General features: G+C 38.0%; 1 protein-coding gene across 1 annotated transcript; it reads right to left on the bottom strand.

Moving 5' to 3' along the window:
• Window positions 1–1,782: 1,782 nt before the first annotated feature.
• LOC128715232 (scavenger receptor class B member 1) lies at window positions 1,783–8,061 on the bottom strand. The gene is made up of 8 exons (XM_053810116.1): window positions 8,019–8,061; window positions 3,988–4,079; window positions 3,356–3,862; window positions 2,919–3,184; window positions 2,575–2,855; window positions 2,375–2,493; window positions 2,170–2,292; window positions 1,783–2,082 (listed from the first exon to the last, which is right to left on the bottom strand). Exons 1-8 carry the CDS (start codon window positions 8,059–8,061, stop codon window positions 1,783–1,785), a joined length of 1,731 nt encoding a protein of 576 aa, XP_053666091.1.
• Window positions 8,062–16,210: the final 8,149 nt, after the last annotated feature.

Below are 16,210 nucleotides of genomic sequence, written 5' to 3'. Positions count from 1 at the left end.
ATAACTGCAATTTCGTTCAATTACCTTAAAGAATTGTTTGTAGGTACTTAATCAATTGGGACTGTGCAAAATTTAATCTTAGTTCATTCAGACACTGTTTTATCATGACATCTTATCAACAAGCATGGATTTCGTGTCTTCTGAACTTCTACGCTATATTTCAGCTCGACGACATAATAGGGTACGGTAGGGCAAGGATGCGCTCTGAACGACAGCGATAAAACGTGTAGGAAAAATAATTGATTCGGAAATATCTCCTATATCTCGTTGGAAATATATTTGTTGAGAAATTTATTCAAATAAATAATATTATTAAAACTGTAAGTTTTCTAGCAAACATTGAACGAACCACCGTTATACGTTATAGTACAATAAAATAGGTATCAGGTATAAAATAGGTCATCCTGATAAAATGTTTAAAATAATAGATGTTATAATAAATAATTAATAATAAATAAATAAATAATAAATAATAATAAAATAAATGTTAAAATAAAATTATCACTTTCTAAATGTTTTGAAATTCAATTTTTTGACGTACATGGCATGGCATATATAAATAAAGATGTATAAAGGATATAAAAATATAAGTTTACGTGTAAATTAGAATAAAAGTACAGGTTCCTCGACTGTGTTCGAGGTCCCTCTTTTGCACGGATTACGATGTAAGCGGTTTCTGGAAATTCTGGAAAGATAGCCGGGTTAGTTTATAGCACAAGATTAAGCAAAAGGAATTAAATGGCTGCCAATAACATGCCTTCTCTTTCGTCATAAAACATTTGTTTATAATTTTTGTTAATATTTTCTTCCGAAAAGTCGACTGACATGCTATATAAATAACAAGTAGAGTGCAAAGTTGACTCTGCAACATTGAAGTATAAACAATATTGTACCGAGATTTGACACACGCGGAAATTAAAGATACGAGCATATTTTGCGAATTATAGCGCTCCTCTGTAACAGTGTATCTCGAAGGCTGCCTGCACATGAAAATAAATAATTGCACATAATCGCAGTAAATAAGGATTATCGAATCGACTTTCGCTATAACGACTCTACTAAAATTGGATTCACTATCAAAGTTAATGGTATTTTGTGTTGTACTCTCCGGTTGTCTAGATATCGATATGCTAAACTATGGCTAATAAAAAGTCTGTTTCTAGTTTCCTTGCCTTTATATTAATTCATTACTCAAGTAAATCATTTATTGAACCGTTAACATTACTTAAATCCGAAACAGGGAAAATCTTTCCGGCGTAGTCAAACGAAAGAACAAACACTTTGAATTTTTTTTAAAGTTTAATATTTTTATTCATTCCAGTTCACAAAATTGTTATTTACATTTTATTTCCACTATACCATTTAACACCATATTAACTATTTGTACATCTGTGTAACATGACTCTACATTTACGAATATATACTATGGTTGACTAAAGCTGCACTAGTTGTTCAACCTTAAGAACTCGATTGCAACTGTCGGAAAATACTACAAAAGAGTTGTCATTGCCTACCCTATGGTCACTGCAGTGTTTATAAACTAACTTACGAACTAACAGTATATCACAATGATTCTAAGATAATGAGTGTATTGTAGCTGATGCGCTGTGTGGAATCAGAATCGAGGACTCGTGGATAGTCACTTTAAAGAACTGTAAGTGCAGTTATTCTATAAGAATAATATGTCAGTCCGTTTGCTCTTTTCCATAACACCTATTACCTACGAGAGCCTAATGGAAACACCATATTGAATTAGAATTATCATATACCACCAGAAACGCATCATGCACCGTTTTCTATCAGCAGCGGTTCACGCCGTATTATTTCGGCTTCTCCGTATTTTTCCAATTCTTTTCTTAGTGGGTACGGGATCATATTAACGGTCGAGTATCGTATAGATTTCCGTGGATCGTACTCAAAACTAGCCACTTCCGAAGAGCATAACAATAATAACACCGCTGTCGCCAGCAAAGAGGCTCCCAGTAATGCAAGTATGCACACAAATCCTGTCTGTAGATATGGCGCAATTCCAAACAGGAGATTTAGCAGCAATATTAACTCTGGTGTGAGTTTTTCCAACGACTGTATCGAAAGATATGAGGATAGGAACGAAAATTGTGTGTTAAACGCGTATATTTAAGTCATTGAAAGGCAGTTCTATAACATTACCATTTCCGCCCATATCAACGGTATGACAGTGTTGTGAAACGGTCTCAGCTCTGAGTTGAAGCTCACATTCGTTAAAAGACTGATTTGGACGCGGATGTTTGCCTTCATGGGTATGCCAAGTTGCTGCCAGAAGCAAAAAGATGATGAAATAGTTATTGATTGATTCAAATGGATTTGCCGTTGCGTTACGGTGGTTATCACTAACCGGTTGCATAATGATAACAGCGTCGTGTTTTTCCTTGTTTGGGCTCAACCCATCAATCGCCTGCGAGAGAGTTGGATCACTTTTGTAAAAATGCGGCAAGGAGACTGCGACGGGTATGTCTAAAAGATTTACCAATCAAACATGTCAGACAAAAAACATTCTTCGCAACCGAATGCATGAATTACTGGATGTATACTCACTGTACCAGCAGGGACTCAAATCTCCCAGCCCTTTGGGAAGGCACTGGTTGTTCTTACAGTAGCACGATGTATATGGATCATCTATGGAGCTTTCGAAAGCGTTCTCCTGGATCGAAAACCAATATGCCTTGATGCCATCCACTTCTCCTTCTCGTTCGAAGGCAATTGGTAAGGTTCGACAGAATGCTTTACGATACACTTTAAACACCTCCGTTTTGGAAATATTTCGAGGAAAAACGGACCCATCGTACGATCCTTGCAGTGTGTTGCAAGGTGTGTTTCTAGAAAGGAAAAAGAAAGATGTGATGTCTCTAGGTTTAGAAAAGAGCTCCCACTTACGTTACCTTCTATCAGCGTCCCAATGATCTTTCGCGACATAACCCCAGTGAGCTAGACCAGGCGATCCATTCCACACATCGATAGAGTAGTCACGGATCGGTTCTTCGGGATTCGATCTCGATACCATATCATGGTAATACTCTTCGTGTAGGCTCTCTGCCAACTCATCCGATACATCATCATCAATGATGCTATCCTCCGCTTCCCGTTGCTGATTGCGTACTGACTCCGGCAAATTGATGGTTACCGTGTCGAATCCATCGTCAAACATCTACGACCAGAAAACGAAACTCCTAAGTAAAGCGTGAAAACACCAACACAAGGGCTGACCATTCCGTTAAACCCCGAAATAAAGACTTTGTGCAATTAAAAAGTATGTTCAGTTAAAACATGTTTTAAACGATTCATTAATGATGCATAAAGCAGTTTGAGGTCCACTTACTCGATCCAATATTCCCAGTTTTTGAAAGTGTATTAGTTCCGGTAGTAGGGTTGAGGCAATCCTCACTAGGGGGTCGTCGTAGCCCCAGAGAAGATCGTGTGTAGAGATGTTTAGAATCGGTGACATTCCGAGCGGTTTTAGCGCAGCAGCTACTGCAAATGCGGCAAAAGTGGACATGCGATAGGCTGCACTGGACACACCGAGCAATGCTATGTTCGGTATCATAATCCGATCTTCCATCGGATCTCCGACGGATCGTTCTGGTACAAACACTTGACGACGAACAGGTACAAAACTAAGCGTACCGTTCGGGTTGAAGGTTGAGTTGCGATGTTCCAAAAACTCCTGGTACACGTACGGTCCTACTTCCTGCAAGCGCAAACGCTCCTCCCCACGCATAAATGCCTCCGGGTTAGTAACGTTGAACACGTAAATGCTGATGAAAACTGCTAATGGCGGTTTCTTCCATAAGCGGTTTAGGTAGGATCCTTCATACATGGACAGTTTCTACACAAAAATCAAAACAAAAGTATGGAATAGTAGTGAACAATAGGTACGTTTATCTTAAAGGTTTTGTGTGCTAAGCTAGCTAGTGGCGTTTTGCCGTACGCTAGATTTAGAAGCATACATACATCTTCAACAATCACTTCGGTGGGATCGATCACAATAATTGCATACGCTAACGTTAGAAACAGTACTCCGAGGCAGCATAGCTTAACAACTCCTGTGAATCGCAATTGGTGGATGTAGTCGGTCCGAGAAAGAGAAAAGAAATACCAAATTGAAACATTGCGTTAAATTTGTCGAATGTTATGAGTTGTAAGCAAAACGTACACTGATGCCAATGTTACTTCCAAAAGCAAAAAAAAACCCTCATTACTCATACACCGGATGTCGGGTGTACCCGTGCAGGTTCAATGTCACCTTGTTCAAGGAAGCGCTCGTCAAGATTGGTTTCTTGGGTTTAACGTCCTACTAAACCCGGCATAGCTGAGAAGACAACTGAATGCATGTCAACCCAGGTATGCTGAAGTGGGCCAAGATGATCTTGGTCACGTTACAAACCAGTGCCAATGTGCTATAGCTGCGATGAGCCCAACGGTCCTCACTCCTGGCAAGGCTGGTCGAACTCTCCGCACCATAAAGCTCAAGTTCACGCTCGCCCAACCTTGAGAGTATGTGTGAACCATATAAACAAGAAACGATTGCTGATGCAAAACATAAACCTATTTCACCTCCGTTACATTACGTCAACGTCACGTTGCGGAAGGTTTACCTCTAGCTTTTTCCAATGCCCAAGAAAAATCCTTCCCACTTGCACTTTCAACCGTCCGCACGAGGAATGTGTCAAGTCAATAGATCGCGTGAAACTCGTACGTAAGTAATGCTCGGGGAGATCAAACTATATTGCTTTTCTGTTTTTCTTTCTTCTTACTGTTCTGTACTCTTCTTACTGTAAACAGTGAGCAGTGTGTCGTAAACCTGTTCTTAGGGTGTTCAGCAGTTGTTAATGCCTCATGTCACCGACAGCTGGAACACTACATTAGCAAAGAAGGCACATCAATTGTCTGCATTCATGTTTCAAGTTTCCATGAACTCTCAGTAATCAATAGCAAACGATTAAGTTCAAGAAGATGTCACAGAAGGACGCGTGGCTATGTCGTAAATAAATTTTGTCTACTTTCATATTGAATTCCTCTTTGGAAATCGATCAGATATTGCACTAGCAAATGAATGAATGCAAGGTAATTTATACCGAACTGTGGTTCACACTCTACCAGGAGACAGAAAATAGCCATTATTGTAATACTGCCGGAAATCCCTAATGCATGATTACGCGGCACACAGCTTCCGTTCTACCACAGCGGGAGAAACTCTGCTGGATTCAAATAAGCCACATGCTTCAAGCACAATACACCATCCCATCAAGATGCAAGGCACAGCAAGTAATCATTCCACTTCCGCAACCCATCTGACACTCGTGGGCTAATCATAGACAACGAACCCGACCTTATGATCGGTTTCACTCGGTGACCTATTTGAGCTTTTTCTCAATGAATTGTGATCAACGTTTCGCTGAAGCTAGGGGCTCAAATCGAGTCAAACCTTGTTGTTGATGGTGACGAACACGTTGACATGACTAGTTATTGCACGTGAATCGTACTTCTGTGGTCAACCCCGTAATCGAAGCAGAATTAAGTTAGCGGGTCATTTAATGCTCGCTTCTGTCCTCTGGATCGTAGGGCATACAATCTTCGAACGTCGCACACGCCGTTTAACAATATAAACTATTAAACCGGTTACTTTCACAACGGTCAAGATCGATGGCAAAATGCCTTCCCTGAATATCGTGTACAAAACACTTTACGTCGCACCCCCGATTTCTTGTGCGTTGGATTAACAGAACTCATTAGACTATAGCACATTTTTAATTGATACTTTTGCCTGTTCACTGATAAAAACTTAAACGTATCTTAGTGCCACATCACGATCAACACAATGAGCGAATATCGTACCCGTTGTATCGCACTCGAGTTGAGTAAGACGAACGGAGAGGAGTAGCGGAATGTGCGTTGTGAATAAAATTACAATCAATGCACCAATGCGGTAGTACACTTTCAGCCGTCTACTCTAACTCCCTAGGCAGCATACTGGACGCGGAAGCTTTGCTACGCATTGAGAAAGGAAATAAGAGATTACAATTCAAAAGGAAGAAAGTTACTTAATATTATAAATGAAGTATATACCAGACGGCGCGGTTACAATGCATCACTGTTCAAACCACTGCTCAATACACTCGAGCAGAGCGACTAACACAATCAGATAGCAAATCATGAAACTCATAAAAAATGTTTATGACAAAGCTTTTATAATAAATTTTATAGTAATGAGTGACGTTTGAAGAATACGTTCATATAAATAATGTCCAATCGGATTTTACTACATTTTTTTCAGTTAACCGTTCCAGTCTCTGATTCTGTAAATTTTAATGCAAAAAGAACACATCATGGTTCTGCATACCCAAACTAACCGACAAGTCAAGGAACTGATACTTTCCCTGATACCGACACCGGCAGTCTACTTTATTAAATTTCATATCACAAAAACAAACAAAGCAAAGGTAGTTAGCCTATGCCAGCTCAGCAATGCGATATAACAGCGATATTGTATAAATTTAATTAACGAGCTACCCATAATATCTCAATTCCGATCATAGAATTTAATTTGTAGTGGCTCTGATCTCTCACTAAATGCATCCAACACACCAGATCTGCATTATAATGTAACGGCCGCAAACAATCATTGTATGACGTATATTAAAAACGTGAAAAAAATCATACATTGTTCTGGCTAAGATCACGCAAAAGTACACCACAAGAAAACAGGTTGTGAATTCAATTGAAGTTATCAAAATTTATAATCAGCACATTAGAAAATGATAAGTAAATTTCCGTTGCCGAATATCTTAGTTGAATAATGGGTTAGAAGTAGTTCTATTCCTACTTCTACTTTCACCTCACTCGTAACAGTTGAACAGTTTACATTCATCGAAAATGTAAACTGAATGCTGAAATGCTGCCTCTCGAACTATTGGTAGTAAAAGAGTGCAGCAGGTCACTTGGATAAAGTGTAGCATTGCACAAGATTTGTAAGTACAAGGTGCAACAAGTTTCAAGGTCCTTTCAGGTTGAATCGATCGGTGTTTATGTCAACACACTAAGCAACCGAAAAACTCACTTAACTGTTCGTCATTTGAGCATAACAAAGTACGTTTTTTGCTATGATGGTGATGTTGAGATTTGTAAATAGAGTTTGATTATGGAATTCTATGCACCACTAACTTTTATTTAGTTATCATGCTCAAATGAAACTGTAGCAAAATCTATAACTATATGAGACTAGTCTTTAGTAAAGATGAATCTTCTAATGAAAATGAAAGCAATAAAACGTTAAACGTCATGTTACTCTTTACATACTCTCTCGGCGCTCTTGAATGAAGTAACTAACAACAAATATTTCCTAGTAAAAAGTACTACTCAAAAGATGAACTTGTGTGATGGACGCTGCAGGATGTGTAATTAAGGCTAGCTTTTTGTCTTGTTATTATGAGACACTATGCATTGCGCGACGAGAGGCAAAGCTTTGCATTTCGTTAACCTTTGGTCACCATTACTGTCGCCATGAACGCCATGCCACGTGGATAAAGGCAAGGGCAACCGTTCACGATCGCGTACTAATGAAAAGGTTTTTGCAGATTGATTCTAAACTGTTTCCACAAACTCATGTTCCACGTACGTTACGTTTCCGCGTATCATACACGTGAAGTTGTGCTCAGGGGTCAGATACCCAGAAGACAGTAACAAACACCTATGGTTAAGATCCGTAACGTTACACCATTATACCTTCATTAAAGGCGTCATTGTACAAATTTATTTGCATAGCGAACTACTACATTTACCTACTCAACGAAAAAGCTGTACATTAAATTTAAATTTTGCTCTAAAAAAGGGGTTTCATGCAATTTGTCTTAATGCTTTTAACAGCAATCATAACATATCCGTTAAGAGACTTTAAATATTAACGTGTCACTTGAAACATTAAATTTAAACAGCGTATAGACGGCAAGAGACACGAAGACAAATAAAAAATCAAATATACTTACGTTTCCTCTTGGAGACCATCGTAAATGCTGGAGTGGTAGTCATTTTGAATCGTTGCACTACGTAGACTATAATCGCGTAGTATTACCAACTTCGTTGGTTTTCCAAATAATCAATGGTTGAACCTTCTAACAGTCACAACCAAGAACAACCTGTGTTCGTCTACAGCAAAGAGATTGTTGCCCTGGAAATCTGGTCTAGATGAATACGTGAATTAATAGTATTGCCGAAAAAACATATACCATGGTAATATTGCGGCAAATTGTAAAATGTTATTTTAACATAGTTTATGCCACTATTTGATTTATGTTAAAGTGGTATTAAAATCAATTTCTTGGACAAGACCACTACATAATGCGTGCAAGTCGCACATGAAGTTTTTGCTGTTTATTTCAGTTTTCTAGTAGAATTGTTTTAAATCATTTTCAATCATCGATTTAGCCATGAAACATTAACCTTTCACTAACTGTTTATTACATCAAGACAAATACTCGTATTTCATATAGTAGATGAATAATTTGGAAATGGATAATAAGAATTTAATTAGAGTTTTTTTTTATATTCAAGCAAATGTTATTTATTACGTATTTTGAGCCATTACGGCAAAAAAGAACAATTTTGTATATTTTTATTGTATTTTTATCAATGTTTATTTTTTTTTAACTTTCGAAAATTAACGCTATTGGACATAATTAAAACTATCAAATAAACCATGTATAAACTCACTTTTCATCATTCACTATGGCACTAGATTTGTACACTATGAAAACAAATTCACACCGATAGTTTTTTTTCTCATTCAGTTTATCAGTTTTACAAATTTAATGCACATAATCCACATAGATTTTATTGTCACCAAACATCACTGTTGTGTTAATATCTTTCTTGGGAAATTATTTAAAACTGGAATCCTTGCACTCGCTTTCTATACTAGAATTGAACTACAAACAGCGATCACTGCTATCTTAAACACTTTATGAAAATATTATTCTTACACCATGCTGCACCAGCCAGGGATCTTTGCTGGTAGTGGGTTTATTTTAAAACCAACAACAGTCGACTTATACGCTGGAGAGCAATAGTGCAAATAGGAGTGGTGCAGCGTTTGTTCTGTTCTTTATATATGCTCCAGACGCTGCTTGAAGCTCACCATCTCCACACATGTGTCGATTGTTTCCTTCCATCGATCTTGTACTCGTTATTCGTTCGTCTACCCATTCGGACGATCGCTCGTCTTCTCACGAGATCACGACAAGAACCGAGGATCGACAGTCAGCCACGTTGCCAGCATCAGTTCCTTGAGTTGCAGGTAGCGTGACGCATGATGAAAGAAAAATAGAGCTTCAATCGTTGATTAACATGCATTTACAAGGCGTTGCATAGTGAAAGTGCTAACACTGCAAATATTAATATTATACATATAATAAAAATGTTTATATGATAACTCAAATACGCATTGTCTTATCTCAAACATTGTGAAGACAAGGTTTGACAGGCGAACGAATTTAAACTTCTTTTTTATATCAGATCCAACCAATGTGGTTAAATAACCCAATAATTGTTTAAATTGCGCACGATGCTGCATCATCATACTATTCAAATTTTGCGATTTTTAAAAAATAAAAGAGAAATGCTCATAACGATGACGTAGTCTTTGTAATTTGAGTTGCCTATGTATTGCAACTAAATCAGATGCAGTAACTCTTACTTTCAGCCTCATTGTGTTTTACCTATGACTATCCGGCAGGGACTGACTATCGGGTAATGTGGTAAAAATAATGCTGTACTTCTAGACGTTCTCGCGAAAAAAAATTCTTTGTGCAAAATTAAACAATGTTTTCGAAGTTCTCAGAGGAAATTCGGACATATGTAATTTAAATTATGTTCATCAAAATTATTCGAGGTGACATAAAGTCAATCATTAAATGAATGATGGATGATTGGAACGTAAAATGGAAACTATACTTTGTATGATCGGGCGTGAACTTGGTTTTTTATACATCACATTCCTTCGCAAAATGTTACAAACGAATAACATTAAAAAAAACCAAGACTATGACTAAAACAACTGCAAATGCCGTCATTGATGGCATCAGGCAATGAATTAATGATAAATTATTGTATATTACTCATTGCATACACCATTTCTTTATTATTACGTACATTTTGGTTTCTTTAAGAACCTGTTACAAGAAAAAATAAAAACAAATAAAGTTTGGAATGATCGAAAATTATCAAAAGTCATAGTAGTTGGAATAAAAATGAACTTCATAAAGTACGTTAACATCTAATACTAAAAGCGGATAAAATTTTAAAAAATTAACAAAATAAACGATTGAAAAATGGAAACAAAAACGAAAAAGGTTTTGTGAATAATTGTGAATATTTAAATAACTATGCAGCATTTCTACTCCCGAATAGAAGGGAAAATGTTTGGATTACTACCTATTGCAACTGTTCAATGATGTAATTGTACCATGACACGAAATGAGAATATCACCGGAAGACTCAATTCGTAAAGTTAAACTACTTTCAAGTATAGAGGGCACAATCATGCACAGTTCAAAAACCAAAAGCGATAGTATTGAAATGTAACAACGTAATTAAGATTTCAGACCCAAAATACAATTATAAACCCGACTCCACAGCAAAACTATCGAATATTGTTTGTCTGTACTGCTTCAACTATGCATTGCACTTGCATTTTACTCTTGCCACTAATACTTCTAGCGCTATTTTTAACCAATAACTCTACGATTTTTGCACACACATATTAGAAAGGAAACTTGTAAGCCTGGCGTCCTTACAATTACAAACAGTTGTAGCGAAACACGGCGAAAACATTTCATGGAAAACTCATACTTTAACATTGGATAAGGTAATCATTTTTGTATCGTTCAACGAATGGTCAAATACCTACTGCGCATACAGAAATGGTCTTTGATCTCTGACGATTTCGATCCACTTTCGTTTCTCGAACGGTTGTTGTAGTAGAATGATTGATAAAAATTGGAAACTGCACAACTAATCTCAGCCTATGCTCTATACAGCGCACCACAAACGAACAATGTTGAATGTATAAAAACAACACTGGATAACTCAAGGGGATAAATAATTCATCAACATTGAACAAGTTCAGCATTACGCTTGCCCTCTGTTCACCTGCATTGACCCTGCTCTCGTGAGTCGCGTGCATCTGCGCGTGTATGTGCCCTTTGCGTGCACAAGCGCACATGTTGGAAGCCATCTATCGCTACCATCCTGCCAGTTCGTCGATCATGCACGTTGTCCACTTCTAGTCGGAATGAAAGGGCCACTGGAAGATGGTGACGAAATGATTTGCTACCTGCTATTGCTGATGTAGTGCGAAAAGCAATTTCAGAGGCCCGCCTCGGATACGCATACACACAAGAGTTCATCATTGCTCGGTGCATTTGCTGGAAGCTTTTACGTTTGCACACGGACACCTATGCACCATTGCATAATTGTTCGCTGGTCTCCTTACTCTCGATTTACGAGCACCTGAGACCGTGAAAATTGCGAATGAAGATCAAAGTCGTCCACTTTTCTACTTATACGTGGGATCATGTTTGCTGCGTAGCTGCTGCGGTTGCTATACGCTCATGTAAGGTTCTGTGGTTTGCCCATTGGAGCCACAGAATAGATCGATCCATGCAACACTTGACACTACGGAGGTCTTGTTTCTCTCACCGGCAATATCACCACCGGTATCCTAGCACTAGTGTAGGAATGCGGATGACTGCACTCATCGACCTAGCTCATGGTCTTGACAATGATAGATTTTAATCCGTTACGCATTCTTCTCCAACTTTGAACTTGACTAGTACGTCTGTCTCTTGCATCTGAAATTTGTTACAACAAACACATCTCGACAGCTCTCGAAACATTGGAGGTAAATTGTTTTTCATATAGCAAATGAACCACATAGATAAGATACTATTTTCAAAGAGATCTTCTCGATTGAATAATTGTTTGAAGAAGCGGTTAAGTATGTAGAGTATCAAAAAAAAATTAACTCCCACTGCAATCCATTTCTTACCTACACTGACGTCACTAGTCGCGACACTACGTCAGAAGGTCAGAAACCGTCATTGGTGAGATTGACGCGCTAACCATATGTTAATGTGGGTATAATTAAACTACTTTTGATCTTGCGGTTGTGTACTTTCTGTGTGGCTTGTGACTTGGGTCATATTAAAGTGAGAAGGGTCGCATAGCAATAAATGAAACTTAGAAAAAAAGGAAAAAACCTCAACCATAAACCATAAGACCCAAAAATAAAACTGTAATTCCAGACACAAAGCGATATAGTACTGATCTTTGTTTCTTACAAATTTGTGGTGTAAATATTCTACTAGTGGGTATAACTACCATATCATACCGTTATTGTAATTTTTGCAAAAAAAAAATCCAGATCTGATTCATTTTAATCGAATGACACTCAATTTTATCTAAATAGTGCGGCCAACGTAAAAAGTTTATAAAAGATCAATATCCTTATTTGAATGGTACTTCATCCCTATCGTTTCTGGTAGAGTTTGGATAAAAGAGGGAAAAATACTCATTCTTTATTTTAAAACGTTGGTAGTTAAATCTCATACATCTTTCACTGTTAGTTTATACTTTAGATAATGTGATGAATCTAGACAAGATTTGCAATATCGTGAAGTAAAAACCAGTGCAGTAATTACGATAATAGTTACTGCAAAGATCCTAGTCACATACGCTCGGAGACTAAGGGGTCAGATACGTGGGAAACCCCCAATGCGTAGTGCATTGTTGAACGTATGCGGAAGTAACGACTAAGTCAGTGTCTCCGTCTCTAAGCTTCAGGTCACCCCCCAAAGGTCACAAAGCCAGTAAGAAATTACAAAACGGAAGGTACACAAAGATGTTCTTCAGTCTTGTCGTGAATTGGCGTTCTAAATATGCTAAAAAAGGCAGCATAATGCACTGAGACGGGAAAAAGGTTCACTTTTGACGCAGTGACACACTCTACCTTAATAGTGCACACGCACTTAACCAACAATCGTCATGTCGCGAAAGCTAGGCGCATGTTCGTTAATATGTTTGATTTGGTTTCACCATATTGACCTGACCTTGTGGGTAGTCACCCCAGTGTTATCGGTGGTACTTTTCCGGTCATCAGTGATCGACAAACATACTTGTTGTCTGCAATTATACTCTTTGTTTAAGATATAATATATTGCAACAGTACTCACAGTTCTTGGCTGCTTTGTAACCAGCAGTGAAATTTTGCGATCTTTCTGACGCATAGTTTTACGAATCTTGAGCGAAACAAATGTCTAATTTGTTTGATATGCTATCAAGTTTGGTTGGGTTTCCCCTCTCAAGCAAAATCAAATTGCCTGTTGTAGGTGGTAATAAAAATTTTCCGAGATTCTAGTAAATATGAGTTGTCACGGATAGTTAATTATAGTTTAATGTTGTTGCTTGGTTGCTAGTTGCTTCTTAATGCTCAAGCATCTTACTAATGGAACCGCGCCTTGTAACAAACATGTTATGTACAATGCTTTTGTTTTACATCCTGCAAATTAAATAATGTGTCCAATAATTTGAACCAAAACTTCTTCTTTTTGAAGGATTCGTTTTAGTTTCCTTGTAAGAGATTATGTCATATACGTCATGTGACCAGAACTAACAGTTTTTGTACGCAAACGCTTTAATGGAACGGAAATGCGTACTGATTATCGATCGTTGATTACGCAAATTAATTTACAAGCCCCCCCCCCTCCCCCTCTCCCCACACGCCGCCCCCTCCCTCGTTGTTGTACGAACGTAAATATTCCTCAATAATATCACCCATTCCGGAACCGAGATATCATTCCAGTTTCCACCACGTTATCGAATATAATTCCTAGTACTCTGCACACCTTCCACAGGTCAGCAGCATCGCGAGATAACGACTAACAACCAGAAGCTGATAAACCACTGTTAAAATGACTTCCAATCGATGTTATTCCGGATGTGGATGTTTCCCCAACCCATCCACAGATAGTCATTTGAAATTTTTCTCTTGTTGCATGAAATATAATTGCATAAAAACGGGATTACATTTTCTGTCATCTCTTGTGTTCATTTTGAAAACTACAATATGTTTTACTATTCCGCGCTTTAAACTCTTCAGATAGCAGCACAACTTACGTCAACGACCGAACGTCCTGACCCATTAGTTCCTCGAGATCGCTGATAGCGCAGCGTTCGTCTTTTCACGAATTAATTAATTTTCTCCATCGATGCAAGTGCGCGCCTAGGAATCCGATAGCACGCGACCGATCAACAAGTTGGGCTCGCTATTTCAACCACTCACAAGTGCACTTGATGCCAACCGACAGGCCATCTCTTTTCGGTTGCTTGCGTTTTTTTTATAATCTTCATGACTCGGCTTCAAATTTCTGGACTCCGTAATCTTCTGCCTTCGCCAGAAGGGCGTTGGGTTGGGTCGTCCTAGTAAGCGCAACAGGGCAAAAGTTATTTATCAGCGCGTGGAACCCTGCGCGAAAACTCTTTCCCTCTCGGCTCAACAGCCGGAGATATCAATGCCGTCGAACGGGACACACAAAAAAAAACAGTCGCTTCAGTTTAGCTCAAAATCAGGATACAGTGAGAGAACATTTTCTCATCAACCCACGGTTGGATAGCAAAAAAAAATCCTAACCTTGCCCCAAAACGTTTTGCAGAGAGTGCCAACCAATAGTTCTACTCCCGGCAGCATCACAAACACGCCTGCTACCACTTCCGGCGAGGATAAAATCGCGTATAAAAAGGCAGTCCAAATGCGCTTCCGGCGTTAGATCGAAATAAACGTTTGAGTTGAACATCGTGTGGTGGAAACAGTGATTGTTTAACTTGTGAAATCTCGGTGCAATACGTAGTTTGTGAATATTTTCCCAGGTTTACAGATTTTGTATCATCAAAAAGGTGATTTAATTTTTGCAAGAAATTGTGCTACGCAAGCCAATTGAACAGTTAATTTATTATGTAGTTTAATTAAAAGTGTCAAATTATGTACATACCAACAGTCGGTCTTGTTCTCGATTAATTTTAATTATTGCATTGGTTGTTTTCTCAACGGTAATTTGAGCTTTAGATATGATGCCGGGTTTATAGAATACTAAAGATATGATTCTGGTTTGATGGATATAATATAAAAGGATATAAAAAAAGATGTAAAATGAAACACATTTAAACACCGCTACTGCTGCTCTAATTGGATCTCCCACATTTATCATCGGCTGGTAGTAATCGTTTAGTACGGCTCTGTCTAACCATCTGCTGCACCAAACGTACCCTTAACGCTTGATTCGTTAATATGCAAATATTGATAAAGAACACAAACACAACGATTGCGAAGATAAATTTGATGATAAGCAAGCTTTTTTGTGTAAAAACAGATATGTTTATAGATACGACTCATCCATATATGACCACTCAACAAATTCCTTCAGTGCGTGACTCGGATCACTTCGAACATGGCATCGTTTCTTATTTTTTACGTGAACGATGACGTGAATGATGCGGAGGAAATATCAGCGTATTCTCATAATATAATTTGGTGTTCCGCCCGATTGAACTTTTTTCCATTTTTCCAAATGCCTCGTAATCCACTCCAGCGATCGTTTCTTACGCATTACGGGCATGTTTAACTATTTACAGTGCATGAAGTGCTAATGACAGTTTAATGCCGTACACAAACAGCACATATTTATTTGCGTACTTTGGGCCAATCCCGCAAACTTGAAAAAGAAATTCCCTCCAAATTATTCAGTGTCGATAGGAAGGTCGTTACAGCGTTTGATGACTAATAAGCAAAGATATGTTGAATTTCGAAAAAAAATCAAGAAACGAAGCGTTGTTTAAAATATTCCAATTATGTGAGAAATTTTTCTATCTTTAGCTAAATACACACATTTCATGGGCCTCCAAAATTATGCCATATGCTTAGGGATTCGAAAAACTCACCCAAAAATTGTCATGCTAATCTTATGCTATCATGTTCGCCAATATTCACTCTTTGACGTACGATAATATGATGTTTCAACTGCAGGTTACATGTTTTGTTTGGCGAATAATATCTTTGCTTGTTAAACTTTACAAAACAATTAGTTGGTCATTTCCGGTGTGTAAAAAGTTTGCTGCTGACAAACAAGGT

Source organism: Anopheles marshallii, chromosome 2 (assembly GCF_943734725.1).
Source record: "Anopheles marshallii chromosome 2, idAnoMarsDA_429_01, whole genome shotgun sequence".
In the NCBI taxonomy this organism is placed as follows: domain Eukaryota; kingdom Metazoa; phylum Arthropoda; class Insecta; order Diptera; family Culicidae; genus Anopheles; species Anopheles marshallii.
This window is presented reverse-complemented; position numbering and strand designations above follow the sequence as displayed.